Below are 18,513 nucleotides of genomic sequence, written 5' to 3' on the forward strand. Positions count from 1 at the left end.
TTGAGGAGGGGAGTAATTTGTTAAGCACTTACTACGTGCGAAGCACTGTTCTAAGCGCCCCGGGGGGATACAAGGTGATCAGGCTGTCCCACGGGGGGCTCACAGTCTTCATCCCCATTTTACAGATGAGGGAACTGAGGCCAGAGAAGTGAAGTTACTTACCCAAAGTCACACAACAGACAGGTGGCGGAGCTGGGATTAGAACCCATGACCTCTGACCCCCAAGCCCGGGCTCTTTCCACTGAGCCCCACTGAGGTGCGAAGCTGAGCTGGTTGGGAAAAGAGCATCCCTGGAAGGGAGAGAAGAGGGAGGCTAAGACTCTGCTCCTTCCCGAGGCATCTCTCCCTTTGCGTTTGGGAGGAGGATGAATGACGATGGTGGCATTGATTATTATTATTACTATTATTCATTCATTCAATCGTATTTATTGAGCGCTAACTGTACCAAACACTGTACTAAGCGCTCGAGAGACTACAATATAACATCAAACACATCCCCAGCACTTAGAACAGTGCTTTGCACATAGTAAGCACTTAATAAATGCCATCATTATTATTATTCCCTGCCGCATCTCTCCCTTTACGTTCAGGCGGAGGATGAATGATAATGGTACTGATTATTACTATTAGCATTAATCATATTTATTGAGCGCTTACTGTGTGCAAAGCACTATACTAAGGGCTGGGGAGAGTACACTTTAACATCAACGAGCTCACAGTATTTGTTAAACACTTACTGTGTGTCAAGCCCTGTTCTAATAATAATGATGGTATTTGTTAAGTGCTTACTATGTGCCATGCACTGTACTAAGCACGGGGGGGTGGGGGGGGGCGGTGGCGGGGACAAGCAAATTGAGTTGGAGACAGTTCCCATCCCAGGTGGGGTTCCAGTCTCAATCCCCATTTTTCAGATGAGGTAACTGAGGTACAGAGAAGTGAAGAGATGAGCCCAAAGTCGCACAGCAGGTAAGTGGCAAAGTCAGGATTAGAACCTATAATCCTTTCATTCCGAGGCCCGTGCTCTATCCACTACGCCATGCTTCTAAGTGCTGAAGTGATCAAATACTATGGAATTATTTCCGATTCATAGCGACTTTACCGATGCATTTTCTCCAGAAGGTCCTATCTTCTGCCATAATCCATAACCTTGCTAACGACTCTTCCATTATCGCTAGTTTCTATCCATCTAGCTGCTGGTCTGCCTCTTCCACATTTTCCTTGGACTTTTTCCTAGCATTACTGTCTTCTCCAGAGAATTGGTCCTCCTGATGATGTGTCTAAAATATGAGTCATTTGGCCTTCTAAAGACCTCATTGGCTTAATTTCCTCCAGAATCCGTTTGTTGTTTTTTTTCATGGTATTCATGAAACTATTTACCAATCAATGCTCTTTCTATCCTCTTTTTTCACTTCCCAGCTTTTGAATCCATACAATGTCACTGGAAACACCATAGAATTGATAATTTTGTGGCAATCGTTATATCAGCACATTTCATGATTATTTTTCCAGGCTTTTCATAGAAACACTTCCTAACATTAATCTTTGGCATATTTTTTGACTATTTGTTCCCTTGCTATTGATTATTGATCCCAGGAGAGAAATAAATGTCAACTATTTCAATCTTCTCTCCATCCACTATAAATGTGCTAAAACTTCCAGTCTTCATGATCTTTATGTTCTTGATATTCAAATGCAGGCCCACCTTTTTGCACTGGGGTAAATACAAGCTAATCTGCTTGGACTCAGTCCATGTCCCACATGGGGCTCACAGTCTTAATCCCTATTTTGAGGTAACGGAGAAGATTGAATGAATATTCAATCAGAAAGTGAAGACCATGAAAGGTCCATTTGAGGAGACCAGTGAAGAAAGACAGTTTTCAAAGACAGGTAACCTGCAGGTGGGCAATGTCTAGTAAAGGTGACTGGTTTGCCTTAAACCTGCCTGACACCTTGATTTAAAAATGGTGCCTGGTTTCTGACCGCCAAGTGCCAGTTTGGTCTACTTAGTGCTAACATTTCCTAGTTGTTTATAATAGTTACAATAGTACTAATGGGATTTGAGTGCCTACTAAGTGCAATGCACTGTACTAAGCACAGAAGAGAGTCGATGAAATCACAAGAGAAGCTGCGTGGCCAAGCACCAAGTTCTAATTCCAACTCTGTCACTTGTCTGCTATGTGACCTTGGGCTAGTCATTTGACTTCTCTATATGGCAGTTACCTTGCCTGCAAAATCATCATCATCAATCGTATTTATTGAGCACTTACTATGTGCAGAGCACTGTACTAAGCGCTTGGGAAGTACAAATTGGCAACATATAGAGACAGTCCCTACCCAACAGTGGGCTCACAGTCTAAAAGGGGGGGCGGAGTCTAAAAGCGGGGGGGGCGGGGATTTAAGACTGTGAGCCTCATGTACGACTCACATTGTCTTGTATCTACCCCAGCGCTCGGTACAGTGCCTGGCGCATAGTAAGTGCTTTACAAATATCATTAAAAAAAAAGGATATGTTCTCTTCCCACGAGGAGCTTACACTCTAATGGGGAAGATGGATGTTCGTAGCCATTCTGCAGCTAGGCTTACTCCTTATAATATTACTTCTGCTTTCTCATCTTGTTCCCTTTTTCTTATTTGGCACTTGATAGATGGTGCTGGAAGTTATAAATGAATTCTTGGCAGGCTTGCTGAGGAAGAATCAGCCACTGGCATTATTAAGCTTTACAATACCATGTTGTGCAAGAATGCTTCTCCATTTACTGGCATCAACGTCGACCCATGTGCAAATCCCCTTGAATGAATATCATTTTATCAGTTTGTCCCCCCTCTAGACTGTAAGCTTGTTGTGGGCAGGGATTATGTCTGTTGTATGTGTCTGTTGTACTGTTATATTGTATTCAAGAAGCAGTGTGGCTTAATGGAAATTTCTAGGGAAGTTTAGGAAGCTAAAGACAAATGATGGGTTCCAAACTAGGATCTGAGAGTCCAGATCTTACAAAAATTATTTGAGATCAACCCTTGAGAACTACTGTAAGATTATATTATTACTCTCCCAAGCACTTAGTACAGTGCTCTGCACACAGTAAGTCCTCAATAAAATAAGATTGAATGAACGAGTGAATATTTCTTTAGGTACTACCAGAAAATTTGTAAAGCTTATCTTGAATGGTAGCTAAGCCAGGTTTCCTGTTATAAAATTCTGGGTTGGGATTAATTTTAATGACCTTCTTCTCTCCAGTAACAGTGGTAATTATCAGTGAAAAATTATTCTCTAGAGCTAAATTCATAATTCGTCCCACTTTTCAGAAGAAATGTATAATTTAAATTTGATAAAATGAAGGCGATGCTCTAATTTCAGAAGGACAGTTACCAAATTACCTACTATTGGTCTTGAGGACAGTTTTTTGTCCTAAAAATGCAGCAGTCACGAGGGGTGCTGTCACTCGAAAGCCCATAATAGCCAACTGAAAGGCATACTTCTCGGCCAATGGCAGGACCAATATCTAGAGAGAGATAATAGTAATAATAATAATAATAATAATAATAATAATGGTATTTTTAAGTTCTTACTATGTGCCAAGCACTGTTCTAAGCACTGGGGTAGATACAAGATGATCAGGTTGTCCCACGTGGGGCTGAGTTAATCCCCAATTTACAGATGAGGGAACTGAGGCACAGAGAAGTGAAGTGACTTGTCCAAAGTCACAAAGCTGACAAGTGGCAGAGTCAGGATTAGAACCCATAACCTCTGACTCCCAAGCCCATGCTCTTTCCACTAAGTCATGCTGCTTCGCATGAGCACACTCTCACAGAATCCTCATTGTTCTTTTTCAACTGCAAAAGAGAATGTAAGAAGTTGGCATGTGCCTAATGTATATTTGAATGAGGGAGGCAGGGCAAGCACAATGATGAACAGAGGAATAAACATGAAGCACAAATGGGGAAGCATAAGAACACTAAAAAATGTTACCTCCTAATCTTCTTGTTTTATTTTCTGAATGATTGTCAAGGGCGTTTTCTCACCAAGAACATTGCCAAATATTTTTAAGAATGGTTTGAGAAACTATATGCAACTTCTATGTTAGAGCGTGGACTTTAAATAGAAATTGAACCCCATCCCATAGCTATAGAGGGCAAGCATCACTTACTTTCCCTGTAACGATTTGGAACCAGTATGATACTATATTGGAGTAAAGTACTTCTCAATGTGAGCTCAATTTTTGCTCCTAAAATATTCAGTAGATTCAAGCCATTCTATATTTTCACATTTTAATCCAGTACATTTTCCTTCTGGATCAGGTTAGTCGTTCCAGCTAAATGCATTTTCAGGAGTAATTCAGACATTAATATCTATTTCATTTACAATAATCCCCTTGAAATGGTGTGGCAACGATTTTGGTCGGAGGTAAGATCTCACTGAATTAAAGGGATCAGCTGGATTTCTGAATTTTTCAAACTACTGAGGGTGGTTTTAAACTGGGCACTGAAGCAATGATGTGTTGGCTTCTGTTTGTACTGTACACTTTCCAAAAGCTTTCAACTGAAGAGTCTGTACTCTCCAGTACTTTCCACAGAAACAAGAAATTGGACACGCTGAAACGTTTTTGAGTTTTCCACAAAAAGATGATTCAATTTAGCCAAACTTCACTGATCTATCTAAATATGTATTTTTTTATATGTGAAGAAGTCATGCAAAGTTGTTTGGCACAGCATTCTTCAATGGTAAGGATCACGATGATATTATTTTGAGTATAATTGACCCAATCGAACGTAACCTTTTGAAAGCAGTAGATGTTTTTGAAGATAATTTGTTTTATGACTGACTATAAAATATGCCACAACAAAAAGATTGAAATAGTAGACTCGTAAGCTAAAAGCAAGCATATTTATTAATGAGTCATTACTAACCATGTGTGTGTGAGGTTTTATTCTCTGCGTAACAAACTTTTGTGAGATGATTTATTTTAAGTTGTTGGCTTTAGGGAAAAAGTCGAGCAGCAAATTTTCAAGTATTGTAATTAATGGAATAAACTGTGAGTAATCACGGAGGAATGAAAAACTTTATTCACATCTCTAGGTTCCTGAAGTTTCATGCTTCAGAAATGCTTATTGTTACCCAGGAGATTGACTGACAGATCCCAAACAAGATTATCTGTAGAGAATACAAAATGGCTAGACAATTTTGAGGTTTTAAATTCAGCTAATTAGCAACATCCTCATTTGACTATTTCAGATTTTAATTCTTTAGTCAGGTGCCATCAAATGACTTTTTCTGGGCCATTTTGGAATGTTTGGAGTCTAAAATAAGTAGCAGACATTTGAAAAATGGTTGAATTAATAAGTAAATTCGTGCTTTCTTAAAAGTCCTATTTTCAAGACTTTTATGCTGGTGAGTTACCAAAATCAATGATGCATTTGAAGTTCAAGTATAGGTAGGTTTTAGAAAACATCTGGAAAATACATTGGTTTTCCACGATGCCGGAAAAAGGCGTTCAAAATATCTAACCTATTTGACTGCTTTTTGTTTATTTGGTCACCAGGAAAAGACTAAAATTCATTTTGATGTAGTATATAAGGATGGAGGTTTGCTAAGAAAGACTTTTTTGAGAAGGGAATTAAATGTGAGCAGGAAATGCGAAAGGCAATAAAATCAGATTTTTTAAACTAATAATTCTGTAATTGAGAATAGGGAGGTTTCTGATCACATGATTCCAATCAGTGGTATTTATTGAGTGTCTACTGTGTGCAAAGCACCGAACTAAGGGCTTGGCAGAGTACAATGCAACAAAGTTGGTAGATGCGTTCCCTGCCCACAACGAGCCTACAGTCTAGACAGGGAGACAGACATTAGAATAAATAAATAAATTTCAAATATGTACATAAGTGCTGTGGGGGCTGAGGGTGGGGTGAATACCAAGTTCCAGAAGGATACAAATCCAAGTGAGATGTTACTAGTGTTATTGTATTCCCCCAGGTGCTTAATAAAGTGCTCTGAACATAGTAGATGCTCAGTGAATACTGTTGAGTAACTGACAGATTGATTCTTAGATGAAATTAAAAGCCCCTCTGGACCCTGAAACGCAACTGCACAAAGCCATTCATTCATTCATTCAATCGTATTTATTGAGCGCTTGCTGTGTGCAGAGCACTGTACTAAGCACTTGGGAAGTACAAGTTGGCAACATATAGAGACAGTCCCAACCCAACAACGGGCTCACAGTCCATTGTCTTTGCGTATTCATAAATGTCACACCCGTCTGCAATGTCTCCTCAGACAAGTCACTAAACTTCTCTGTGCCTCAGTTACCTCATCTGTAAAATGGAGATTAAGATGGTGAGCCTTCTATGGGACAGGGTGCTGTGTCCAAACTGTTTTTTTGGTATCTACCCAGGGGCTTAGCATGGTGCCTGGTGCATAGTACGAGCATAATAATACCATTAATAAATAAAATAAATGCAGACATCAGATTGGCCTGAGGCAGAAGGCACACACTATCCAGTTTCTCTTCCTCTCTGTGAAGAGGCATAAATAACCTTAGATAAGAATATTAGAAGACATACTCCTAACCTTATGCTTGGGCATTAAAGAGAACAGCTATCACCCTATTCCTCTAAGTCTTCTTTAGTGCCACTACTAATGGTATTTTAGTAATCTTAGTAACACCATATTGGTTAGCTTACAGAGGGCTATTAATCTTAACCAATATGACATCACTAAGCTTTTTATAATCATCATCACTACTGCTGAACAATCACCACTCTGCCAAAACAATTCAAGTCCATTGCCTATCAGAGGTTCTTCCTCTTAACCATTGGTGTCTGAACAATGCTTGCCTGAATCGTTACACTATCACTTTGATGGAAACAATGGACTATGTGCAAAAGATTCTCTTTCATTCATTCAGTTGTATTTATTGAGCGCTTACTATGTGCAGAGCATTGTACTATTAAGCTCTTGGGAAACTACAATACAGCAGTAAATAGAGACAAAGCACTTGGGAGAGTACAATAGAATGGAATTGGGAATCAATCGATCGATCAGTCGCGCTTAATGAGCGCTTACTGTATGCAGAGCATCGCACCAAGCACCTCGGAGAGAGCAACACAACAGAGTCGGTGGATTTGTTCCCTTCCCATAGCTCATATGCTTTATTTACATTTATGTGTACATAGTACTTAATATCTGAACTTCGGTTGCTTACTGAGTCCCCTTTTTCCTCTCCTCCTCCCCATCCCCCCGCCCTACCTCCTTCCCCTCCCCACAGCACTTGTATATATATTTGTACAGATTTATTACTCTATTTTACTTGTACATATTTACTATTCTATTTTGTTAATGATGTGCATCTAGCTTTACTTCTATTTATTCTAATGACACCTGTCCACATGTTTTGTTTTGTTGTCTGTCTCCCCCTTCTAGACTGTGAGCCCATTGTTGGGTAGGGACCATCTCTATATGTTGCCAACTTGTACTTCCCAAGTGCTTAGTACAGTGCTCTGCACACAGTAAGTGCTCAATAAATACGATTGAATGACTGAATTTGATATTTTGGAAACCCAGTCATTCAAAAAGTAAAGTAAGTAAAAGTTTTGAGACTCTAAACTATAGGCAGTTGCAGGTTATATAGATTATGTGTTATTCTATGATTCTTATGAGTTTTTTTTCACTTTTTTTGGTGTAGCAGCATCCTCCTGTTGTCACCGTGGTGGAAGAAACTTCCAAAATTGGAAGCAAAGACAAACCCAGTCCTACCTTACACAAAGACACCTGTTCTACACCAGGTGGTGTTCACGCCAAAATAACCCGAGAAGGAAAACAGTCTATGTGTAGTGAGTATTTACCAGAAGACAACTGAAGTACGAGTTCATTTGACCCATAGAGTCAGTTTTTCCACAGCATGTGTTTTCCCTATGCATTTTCAATGGCAGAGATGGGGATTATTTTTCCAATAACGTGTGTCTGCCTGGATTCAGTGCTATGCGGTGTTGGAAGAAATGGTTGTGAGCGTGCATATATGGAAAAGGACACCGGGTGATTACTCCAACATGAATTTTCCTTCATGTCAGCTTCTGCAAAAAAAGTAGCTTTTGGGGGCTTAGGGAACTTGGCTGTGTACCCCTTAAGTCGTTGAGAATTGGGGTGGCCTAGAGGATAGAGCATGGGCCTGGGTGCTTAGTACAGTGCTCTGCACACAGTAAGTGCTCAATAAATACGATTGAATGAATGAATGGGAGTCAGAAGGACCTGGGTTCTAAATCCTGGCTCTTCCACATGTCTGCTGTGTGACCTTGGGCAAGTCACTTTGCTTCTCTGGGCCTCAGTAACCTCATCTGTAAAATGGGGATTAGGACTGTGAGCCCCATGTGGGACAGGGACCGTGTCCAACCTGATTACCTTGTATCTACTCCAGTGCTTAGTACAGTGATGGTACATAATAGGCACTTAACAAGTACCATAATAATTACTATTCCAAATACCAACAAAGCCATGGAGAAGGGACCAGTTGTGGAGAAGACTGATAAATGCCAGAGGAAGTGAGGGGATGGGGAAAAACAGGGAGTCGTGGGGTACGGGGTTCGGCACTAGGGCAGACGGAGGTTTGGTTTACCCATCACTACCAGGAAGATGGGATGGATATCATTTTGGGTTATCCCCCTAAAATCTCTTCACCAGGAAAACAAATTTACCACACTGTTGCATACTCCCTGGGAACTGTGCCTAGTTGTAGACATAAAGATTACACTCACTGTATTATGCTCTTTACTGTGGTTCAGGAAATTTGCAGAATTCTATTGTGACGTACACAAGAAATACCAAAAAACTGCTAAGAAATATGATGGATGAACAGCAAGCTTCTTTGGATTACCTTACTAATCAGGTACTAGTTTCCATTTGTAATACATACGTGTTTTGTTTTGTTTTGTATTTTCTTGATGGGGTTTTCAGTAACTTATTTTGATCCACGGTATACTAGGTAACCTCCATCAAAGCAGGAAGTGGATGTAGAGGATGTATACCAAAAATCAGCCTTAGAGGATCCATTCATTCATTCAATTGTATTTATTGAATGCTGATATATACCAGATCGCTGGGTGTATGATAGAGGGGCAATTGAATTACTGATAATTCCGATATCAGTATAAATATATTGATGTGCGTTTTTTCGCTTGTGATCGTCTAGGTGAATGAGCTTATGAACAGAGTCCTTCTCTTGAATACCGAAGTGTTTAAAAAGCACTTGGATCCATTTCCACACAGACCAGTTCATTCTCATGGTGAGTTCTTTGCTTTTCAGTCTTCTCATCTTTCTCTTTTTTCTTACATATGCCATAAAAAACACAGTGGCATTTTTTTCTAAGTAAAATTAGACGAGATCATTATTGACAAGAAGAAGTAAAAGCACCTTCCAAGAGGCAAACTTCTTCGAAGATCATGAGTTCTTTACTAAAATGGGAGCATGGTGTCGAGCTATTTTGAAACAATTATATGTGAAATTATTCTCTTCTGTTTTTATTAAAACATCACCAGATATAGAAAGTTTGGATTGTATTCTCTCACAACGTTTTGGGGGTATGAATCATGTTTAATAATAACTGTGGTATTTGTTAAGTGCTTACCACATGCCAGGCACTGTACTAAGCCCTGGGGTGGATACAAGCAAATCAGATTGGATACAGTCCCTGTCCCACGTTGGGCTCAAAGTGTCAATCCTTATTTTGCAGATGAGGTAGCTGAGGTCCAGAGAAGTGAAGTGATTTGCTCAAGGTCACACAGCAGATAACTGGCAGAGCTGGGATTAAAACCCCTGACCTTCTGTCTCCCAGGACCATGCTCTATCCACTGTGCCATGCTGTTTAAGTTTGATGGCCAAATGCTAAACCAAATTTGCAGCTAAGACCCAAGGGATCGTTAATAATGCATAGTGCGAGTCTTGGGGTCCACTTTTGGCATTGCTGATCTTGCAGAGAGAGAAGTCAGACTGAGGCCAGGAGATGCTAATTTTTCTCAACCTTTCCTCAAGCACGCAGAGGCATTGGACAGATCTCCATAGCTTGGGCATCCTTCCTGTGACTCAAATGGCTAGAGGAAGTCATGGGGAAATGTTGGATTCGGGTGATAGTGTCTAGGTGCGGGAGGAGATCCAGTCCCACCTCTATAGGGGCTGGATAATAATAATAACAATTTTGGTATTTGTTAAGCGCTTACTTCGTGCCAAACACTGTTCTAAGCACTGGGGTAGATACAAGGTAATCAGGTTGTCCCATGTGGGGCTCACAGTCTTAATCCCCATTTTACAGATGAGGTAACTGAGGTACAGAGAGGTTAAGTGATTTGCCCAAGGTCACACAGCAGCCAAGTGGCAGAGCCGAGATTAGAACCCACGTTTTCTGACTCCCAAGCCCAGGATCTTGCCAGTAGGCCATGCTGCATCTCCTAAAAGCCCCAAGACACCAGGTAAACCAGCACACTTGAAGAGGAGTAATGTGGACTTCAGTTCCTCACTTTAAAAGAGGAAGTAGCATGGCCTAGAGAAGCAGCATAGCCTAGAGGCTAGAGCCCGGGCCTGGGAATCAGAAGGACCCGGGTTCTAATCCAGACTCTGCCACATATCTGCTTTGAGAATTTGGACAAGTCACTTAACGTCTCTGTGCCTCAGTTCCCTCATCTGTAAAGTGGGGATTTAGACTGTGAGTCCCACATGGGACAGGGGCTGTGCCCAATCCAACTTGCTTGTATCCACCAAGGCACTCAGTATAGTGCCTGGCACATAGTAAGTACTTAACAGCTGCTATTATTATTATTATTTTTAAAAACATGTAGTGTGTTTTGCAATTTAGGCCTAGCCTAGCCAAAGGGGAATGATGGAAGAAATAATCTGAACAGTTTAGCCCCCAAACACACTTCCATCTGGGTGATCCAGAGAATTAAGGCAGATAATTACCTACACTTTTGATAGTAGAAAACTGATAGAAATGATCCTTATTTTCTTCTATTATTGTCTTGAAAATAAATGGCAATTTGAAATCACTTACCTGAATCCAACAATTCCTAGCCTACTAATTCAGTTTGGAAATGTATATTTTAAAGTGCCTAATTTGATTACTTAACAACGGTTATTTAGGTTTAGACTGCACTGATGTTAAAGATATCATTGGTTCCGTCTCCAAAACGCCAAGTGGCCTGTATATTATCCACCCCGAAGGAGCCAGTTACCCATTTGAGGTAAGATAGTTTTGTTTTTTCATATTGGACAAAATGAGTAAGAGAACTCACTTATTCTGATTTAGCAGGACACAACATTCTAATATGGGTTCGACCAAGTGAGTACTGCCTAGCTCTTTTATGTCATCCCCCTGGTATCATGTTGGATATGTTTATCTATTAAAATGATTTATCTATTTAAATAATATTGTTCTGTTCCTGACTCATATTCAGTCTGTGGAAACTGTGATTTTCAAGGTTTGGTTTTGTGTTTTGCCTGCCCATCCGAGTTGGTAGCTGTTGTTTGTGTATGTACCTCACAGTGTGTCATCTTGCTCTTAAGGCTCTCAAATAGATCATTTGATGTCATCTGCAAATCCAGTGAACAAATTGTCGAGTCCTTCACCCCCAAGTCATTGCTAAAGATAAGATACAGTAGATAATGTTAAATGTACAGTAGAATCGGTGATAGTTGTCCTTTGGTTCTCCTAAGGTGAGTTTTATTTGCCCTCAGGGATTCCATGCTCCCATCCCAGTGCAAGGTTCTTTCTGGAGTTTCTTTTTCACCCACATCCTACCTCTGGCCTGGAACATCCTCCCTCCTCAGTTCAACAGACAATTACTCTCCCCAACTTCAAAGACTTACTGAAGGCACATCTCCTCCAAGAGGCCTTCTCAGACTAAGCCCCATTTTTCCACATCTCCCACTCCCTTCTGTCACCCTGACTTGTTTTCTATATTCTTCCCCCATCCCAGTCCCACAGCACTTATTACATATCTGTAATTTAGTGTTTTATATTAATGTCTGTCTCCTCCACTAGACTGTAAGCTTGCCATGGGCAGGGAATTTGTCTGTTTATTGTCATATCGTATTCTCCCAGCACACAGACTCCCTTTTCTTAGCCCACATTGGGACTCATTCCCACACTCCCTCCCTGGCCTAGAAGCCCACAACCTTTGGGGTCACCCTCGACTCCTCACTGTCCTTCAATTCTCACATTCAACCCATGGCTGCTGATTCTTCCTGCACCACATCTCCAAGATGCTCCCTTAATAACAATAATAATAATAATAATAATTATAATGGCACTTGTTAAGCACATACTATGTTTCAAGCAGTATTCTAATCGCTGGGGTAGATACAAGGTAATCAGGTTGGACACAGTCTCTGTCTCACAAAAGGCTTACACTCTTAATCCCCATTTTACCAATGAGGTAACTGAGGCCCAGAGAAATGATTTGCCCAAGGTGTCACAACGGACAAGTCTTCTAGACTGTGAGCCCGCTGTTGGGTAGGGACCGTCTCTATATGTTGCCAACTTGTACTTCCCAAGCGCTTAGTACAGTGCTCTGCACACAGAAAGTGCTCAATAAATATGATTGAATGAATGAATGAATGAAGTGGTGGAATCAGGGTTAGAACCCTGGTCCTTCTGACGCCCATGCTGGGCTCTCTCCACTAAGCCGTGCATCTGACACACTGGTATAACAAATATAGCTATAACAGGGCTAGACAACTGTATAAATCTCATAATTAGTCTTCCGCCTCCAGCCTCGCCCCACTCTAATCTATGCCTCACCCTCACCCGCATCTTCTCGAAGCGTTGCTTGGAACACATTTCCACTCCTCCAAACCCTCTGCCGAAGCTCAATCCAGAGGGATACAGATGACGCTGCCTTAGCCCAAAGGGGATAATTAAGTTCAGTAATCATTGCTGTAGCAATGAGTAAATGCCACTGAAAATCCCGTAGCTCTCAGAAAGAATAGCATGAATCTTAATGCTGAACAAGTATATCAAATGGTCCTATTTACTGAGCAGCTCCTATGATGAGGGCACGTACTAAGCGCTTGGGAGAGCATGACCCCAAGTAGACATGATCCTTAACCTCAAGAAGTGAACGATCTATCTGAGGAGATAATTTACAGAAGGAGAAGTGGATCTGAATGTAAGGTGCATAGTATTTGTAGTAGAATAATAAATAGATCATATTGTCATTGTCTGCGTAGCTCATCCAATAAAGTGTAACATTAATAGGGAGAGCCGAATTGGTGAAACTAAAATCAGAATATACAAGAATACGTGATGGAGAACTATCAATTATATGCAGCAGACTGTAAACTCATGGGCAGGGAAGATGTCCACCAACTCTGTTATTTTGTTATAGTGAACTCTCCCAAGCCCTTAGTACAATGCTCAGCACAGCAGTAAAAACTCAGTAAATATCATTGATTGATTTTTAACTGCTTCGTCTTCCATTTCTACTCCTGACACATGACCTTTCATTATACCCAGGCTCGCTACCAGTTTCTCCCACAGTAAAGCGAGTTCTAAATGATGCTAAAAATAATTCTGAGAATATAACCAGAATTTCTTATAGAACAGCTGCTGGTATGCAAATGCAGGAAATAAAAAGAAATTTGAATTGGAAAGCAAATTTAAAAATATCTGAGGGAAGAGCAGACATGAGGGAGGAGGCAGGGCACAGAACAATGGTGTATTCAACTGTCTGTCTTTTCTGTAACTTGCCATTTTAGGTAATGTGTGACATGGATTTCAGAGGAGGTGGTTGGACGGTGATTCAAAAAAGGATTGATGGGATAATTGATTTTCAAAGGCTATGGTGTGATTATCTAGATGGATTTGGTGATCTTTTAGGTACAAATTTGATATCTCTATCTTACGTTTTTTCAACTTTCAGGTATTGTATTCTTTTATTAAGTGATTAGTTTGATGCACCCAAAGCAGGGTGGGGAAATCAATTCATCAATTGATCAAGTAATGGTATCTTTTAAGCGCTTAGTATGAGCAGAGCACACTGTATTAATTTATGGATGAGGACAATACAATAATTCTGGTAGACATGATCCCTGCCCCCAAGAAGCTTACAGTGTAGAGGGGGAATGGAGACTTTAGGGGGCATATCTGTAAAGGCAGAAAAAAGGAGTGACAGGGAGGAAGAGGAGACAAGAAAAAAGGGGAGAGAATGATCAAGGCAGAGGATTAGGGGAAGAGAGGAAGAGAAGAGTGAAAAGGTGAGTGAGAAGCAGCCTCGTGGAAAGAGCATGGGCTGGGAGTCAGAATATCTGCGTTCTAATCAGTCAGCCAATTATATTTATTGAGTGCTTACTGTATGCAGAGCACTGTACAAAGCACTTGGGAGAGTACAATAAAACAATAAACAGACAAGGTCCCTTCCATAATCCTGGCTCTGCCACTTGTCTGCTGTGTGACCTGGGCAAATCTCTTAACTTCTCTGGGCCTCAGTTACATCATCTGTAAAATGGGGATTAAGACCGTCAGCCCCATACAGGACATGGACTGTATCCAACCTGATTAGCTTGCCCAGCACTTAGTGCGGTGCTTGGCACATAGTAAGCACTTAACAAATATCTTAAGAAAATGAATGTTAAATTAAATGATATGACATTTGAGGTCTCAAGTTTAAATCCTACACATTGGGGAGGCAAATTCTGGGTGAATAAGAAATGGGGAGATTTTACCCATTTTTTTTTTCCTCCTTTCAGGAGAATTTTGGCTGGGCCTGAAAAAGATATTTTATATTGTAAATCAGAAAAATACCAGCTTTATGTTACATGTGGCTCTGGAATCTGAAGATGACATGTCTGCTTATGCATCATATGACAACTTTTGGCTGGAAGATGAAGCCAGCTTTTTTAAAATACACTTAGGGCGTTATTCAGGAAGTGCTGGTGAGTTTTTCATCTCTAACTTTATCCCAGTTATTGTATAACATTCAGTGAAGATAAAATTCATGCTTCTCTTACTTCTATAAAGCAGTGATCTCCAAAGAGTTTTTAGCTCTGGCAGAAGGATTGGTTCATATTGGCAAAGTCTGTCAGAGTTAGGAGTTTTGCAGACAACAATTTTCCTAGATAGGTTCTAAATGCTTTCAGATTTTGCTAAATCCTAAGGAAGGTTACCAAATCCCGTCTAGTTCACAGGTGGCTTAGTTGAATAGAGCCCAGGCCTGGGAGTTAGGGACCTGGATTCTGCCACTTAACTGCTGTGCAACCTTAAGCAAGTCACTCAACCTCTCTGTGCCTCACTTTCCTCATCTGTAAAATGGGGATTAAATACCTATTCTCCTTCCCCTTATGTTATGTACGTAGTTGGACACCAAATCACCAATCATAGCCCCTGAAGTTATTTACTGACTTTCTCCTCTGGGGGATTTTCTCTCCCCAAGTGACATCATTTATTCCACCAGGATCTAGGCCCAGATAAAGCCAGTGTCGTAATAATAATAATAATAATAGTATTTGTTAAGCACTTACTGTGTGCCAAGCACTGTTCTAAGCGCTGGGGTAGATACAAGGTAATCAGGTTGTCCCACGTGGGACTCACAGTTTTCATCCCCATTTTACAGATGAGGTAACTGAGGCACAGAGAAATTAAGTGACCTGCCCAAGGTCACACAGCTGACAAATGGCAGAGCCGGGATTAGAACCCACGACCTCTGACTCCCAAGCCCATGCTCTTTCACTAAGCCATGTTGCTTCTTCACCCCACTCAATTGCCCCATGATATTTTTACAGTACTCTACCCAATCACTGAGTACGGGACTCAGCAAACAGTAGTTGCTTGGTAAATGCTACTGAAAGTATCCACGCAACCTGTTTCGAGTCCAGGATGGGAAAGAGCGATATGATTGAATGAAAGAATGAAGAGTGGGTAGTCAGTCAATTGCATTTTCAGCCAGTCAATTGTATTTACTGAGCACTTACCGAGTGCAGAGCACTGTACCAAGCTCTTGGGAGGGTACAATAAACAGACACATTCTCTGCCTACAATGAATTTAGAGTCTAGAGGCAAGTTAACATATCTGTAATTTATTTATTTGTATTGATGCCTGTCTCACCCCTTCTAGACCGTAAAGCTCTTTGTGGTCAGGAAATGTGTCTGTTGTTGTTTTGTACTCTCCCAAGCACTTAGTACAGTGCTCTGCACACGGTAAGTGCTCAGTAAATATGACTGACTGAATGAATAAATGAATTGAGGATGGTAGCACATCATTCCAGTACTGCACCCAACAAGGGCTCAAAAAATACCACCAAATGATTTGTGTGATCATTATTGATCTGATTCACCCAGGGGATGCATTTCGCGGCCTCAAGAAGGAGGACAACCAGAACGCGATGCCTTTCAGCACATCTGACGTGGACAGTGATGGATGCCGCCCCACCTGCCTGCTCAGCGGGCAGTCTGTAAAGAGTTGTAGCGACTTCAACAACCAGACCGGCTGGTGGTTCAACCAGTGTGGTGTCGCCAATCTCAACGGAGCCCATCGCGCTCCAGGGAAGCCACTCCAAGGAATTCAGTGGGACACGTGGCTCGTAAGCAACACTCGGGTCAAAATCAAATCTGTGTCCATGAGAATCCGAAGAACCTACAACCCATATTTCAAATAACAGGGCTCGAATGGTAATCCATTAGTTTTGCAAGTATCCTGGCTCTAGTGTAAGATATTTGCCTGGTTAAATCATTTCGCTGTTTCAACTCTGAATTCTGGTAACCAAAAGATGGTATTGGGAATGGGGTGGGATGGGATCGGATTATGGAGTCCTGTTGTCCGCTTGTAGAGTGTGGGAACTGGAAGCAGAGAGCTGTGTAATAATAATAATTGTTCTTATGGTACTTGTTAAGCGCTCACTATGTGCCAAGAACTGTTCTGAGCGGTGGGGTAGATATCAGTTAATCAGGTTGGACACAGTCCCTGTCCCACATGGGGCTCACAGTCTTAATCTCCATTTTACAGATGGGGTAACTGAGGAACAGAGAATAATAATAAAAATAATCATGGTATTTGTTAAGCACTTACTATGTGACAAGCATTGTTGTAAGTACTGCGGTAGATACAAGGTAATAAGATTGGACACAGTCCCTGTCCCACAGTCTCAACCCCCATTTTGCAGTTGAAGTAACTGAGGCTCAGAGAGTGAAGTGATTTTCCCAAGGTCACACAGCAGAAATGTAGAGGAGCCGACATTAGAACCCAGGCCCTTTCGATTCTCAAAACTGTGCTCTATAGTAAGATCATTTGAGGACAGAGAGTGTGTCTGTTATATTATTTTATTGTACTCTCTCAAGTGCTTAGTAAAGTGCTCTGTACACATTAAGCGTTCAATAAATTGATTGATTGAGTGATTTAGAAACGTGACATCTCATTCCTTCCACCTTCTGAAACAAATAGATGTTGATGGTTTTCCTGTTCTTTCCCCAAATACTGAAGTTCATTTTCAAAAAGTCTCATGTTTTCTGAAATGGGAGACCAATCTTTTCAGGGGGTCTTTTTGTCAGCAGTAGCAATGATTTCATTGGAACTGGGCCAGAAGAGCATCTTGGTGGTTAATTATCTCCTGCAGTTCGGTGAGTTGAATATCTTCCAACTTGGAAGCCACTCTCAGCCTCTCACGTTGTGATTTCTATGTGTGTTTTTTAGCTCTGTAGACCTCATTTCTGGAAAACATATTTGTTAAGATATTTGCTGATCATTCCTAGTTTTTCCATTCTCCAATATTCGTGGACTGTATTTGTTCCTCGGGGCAATAAAGTCACTTTACCTTCACACTCTGAACACTCGTATATTGAAAATGCATATGCAATTCATATGTTTTTAACTTCTAGTCATTGGGGGATACTTGGGCTGATAATGGGGATAAAAGCCGTGATTCCCTTGTGGAATGCAGACTGTGTATGGACAGGAGTAGCTGTACCTGATTAGCTTATATCTACCCCAGCGCTTACTTAATACAGTGCTTGGCACATCTTAATCGCTGAACAAATGATAGAAAAAATTACAGGAGTACTTAGGGTAGACTCCATCAACTTGAAAGTGATCATAGGATTTGGAGTGGGCCTGGGACAACTTGAGATGAAAACAGGATTGTGATAGGGAATTTTAGATGAGAATAAGGAAGGGAGAGGAAAATGTACATGGAGTTATGAGGAGGAGGAATCTGAGAGCTTAGGGAGAGAGGGTAAAAGAGTTTGTCAGGATGATGACCTAAAGATGAAGACTGAGAAGAAAAGGGATGGCTGGAAGGAGAGGTGTGAGGTAATTGGTTACCTGAAAGGAGGCATCCTATTGTCATGTTCCTGAAAAAGCATAAAAAAAAAAGGCAAGGGAGAGAAAAATAATATTCATTACCATAGTATGCAAGAATCATTTCTAACTTTCTTCCATTTTTAGAATTTTATATTTGCACTCAAAGGTGTATATTTCCAGCAGCTAGCTCTAGTATTTCTGTACTTATTTATCCCCATCCTCTGCACTTATGCATAGACATTTAT

At 40.9% G+C, this 18,513-nt stretch overlaps 1 protein-coding gene across 2 annotated transcripts; it reads left to right on the forward strand.

The window, feature by feature from the left end:
- Positions 1 to 928: 928 nt before the first annotated feature.
- Positions 929 to 16,890, forward strand: ANGPTL5 (angiopoietin like 5). 2 transcript variants are annotated; one of them, XM_038762071.1, is made up of 9 exons: positions 929 to 966; positions 4,560 to 4,719; positions 7,680 to 7,827; positions 8,773 to 8,876; positions 9,180 to 9,273; positions 11,121 to 11,221; positions 13,737 to 13,857; positions 14,727 to 14,912; positions 16,315 to 16,890. In XM_038762071.1, exons 2-9 carry the CDS (start codon positions 4,621 to 4,623, stop codon positions 16,629 to 16,631), a joined length of 1,170 nt encoding a protein of 389 aa, XP_038617999.1. In that variant the 5' UTR covers positions 929 to 966; positions 4,560 to 4,620; the 3' UTR covers positions 16,632 to 16,890. The 2 variants fall into 2 exon arrangements, with proteins under 2 accessions (XP_038617999.1, XP_038618000.1); XM_038762072.1 differs by lacking the exon at positions 929 to 966 and having other exon boundaries at positions 4,518 to 4,719.
- Positions 16,891 to 18,513: the final 1,623 nt, after the last annotated feature.

This window comes from Tachyglossus aculeatus, chromosome 20, assembly GCF_015852505.1.
Source record: "Tachyglossus aculeatus isolate mTacAcu1 chromosome 20, mTacAcu1.pri, whole genome shotgun sequence".
Lineage (NCBI taxonomy): Eukaryota > Metazoa > Chordata > Mammalia > Monotremata > Tachyglossidae > Tachyglossus > Tachyglossus aculeatus.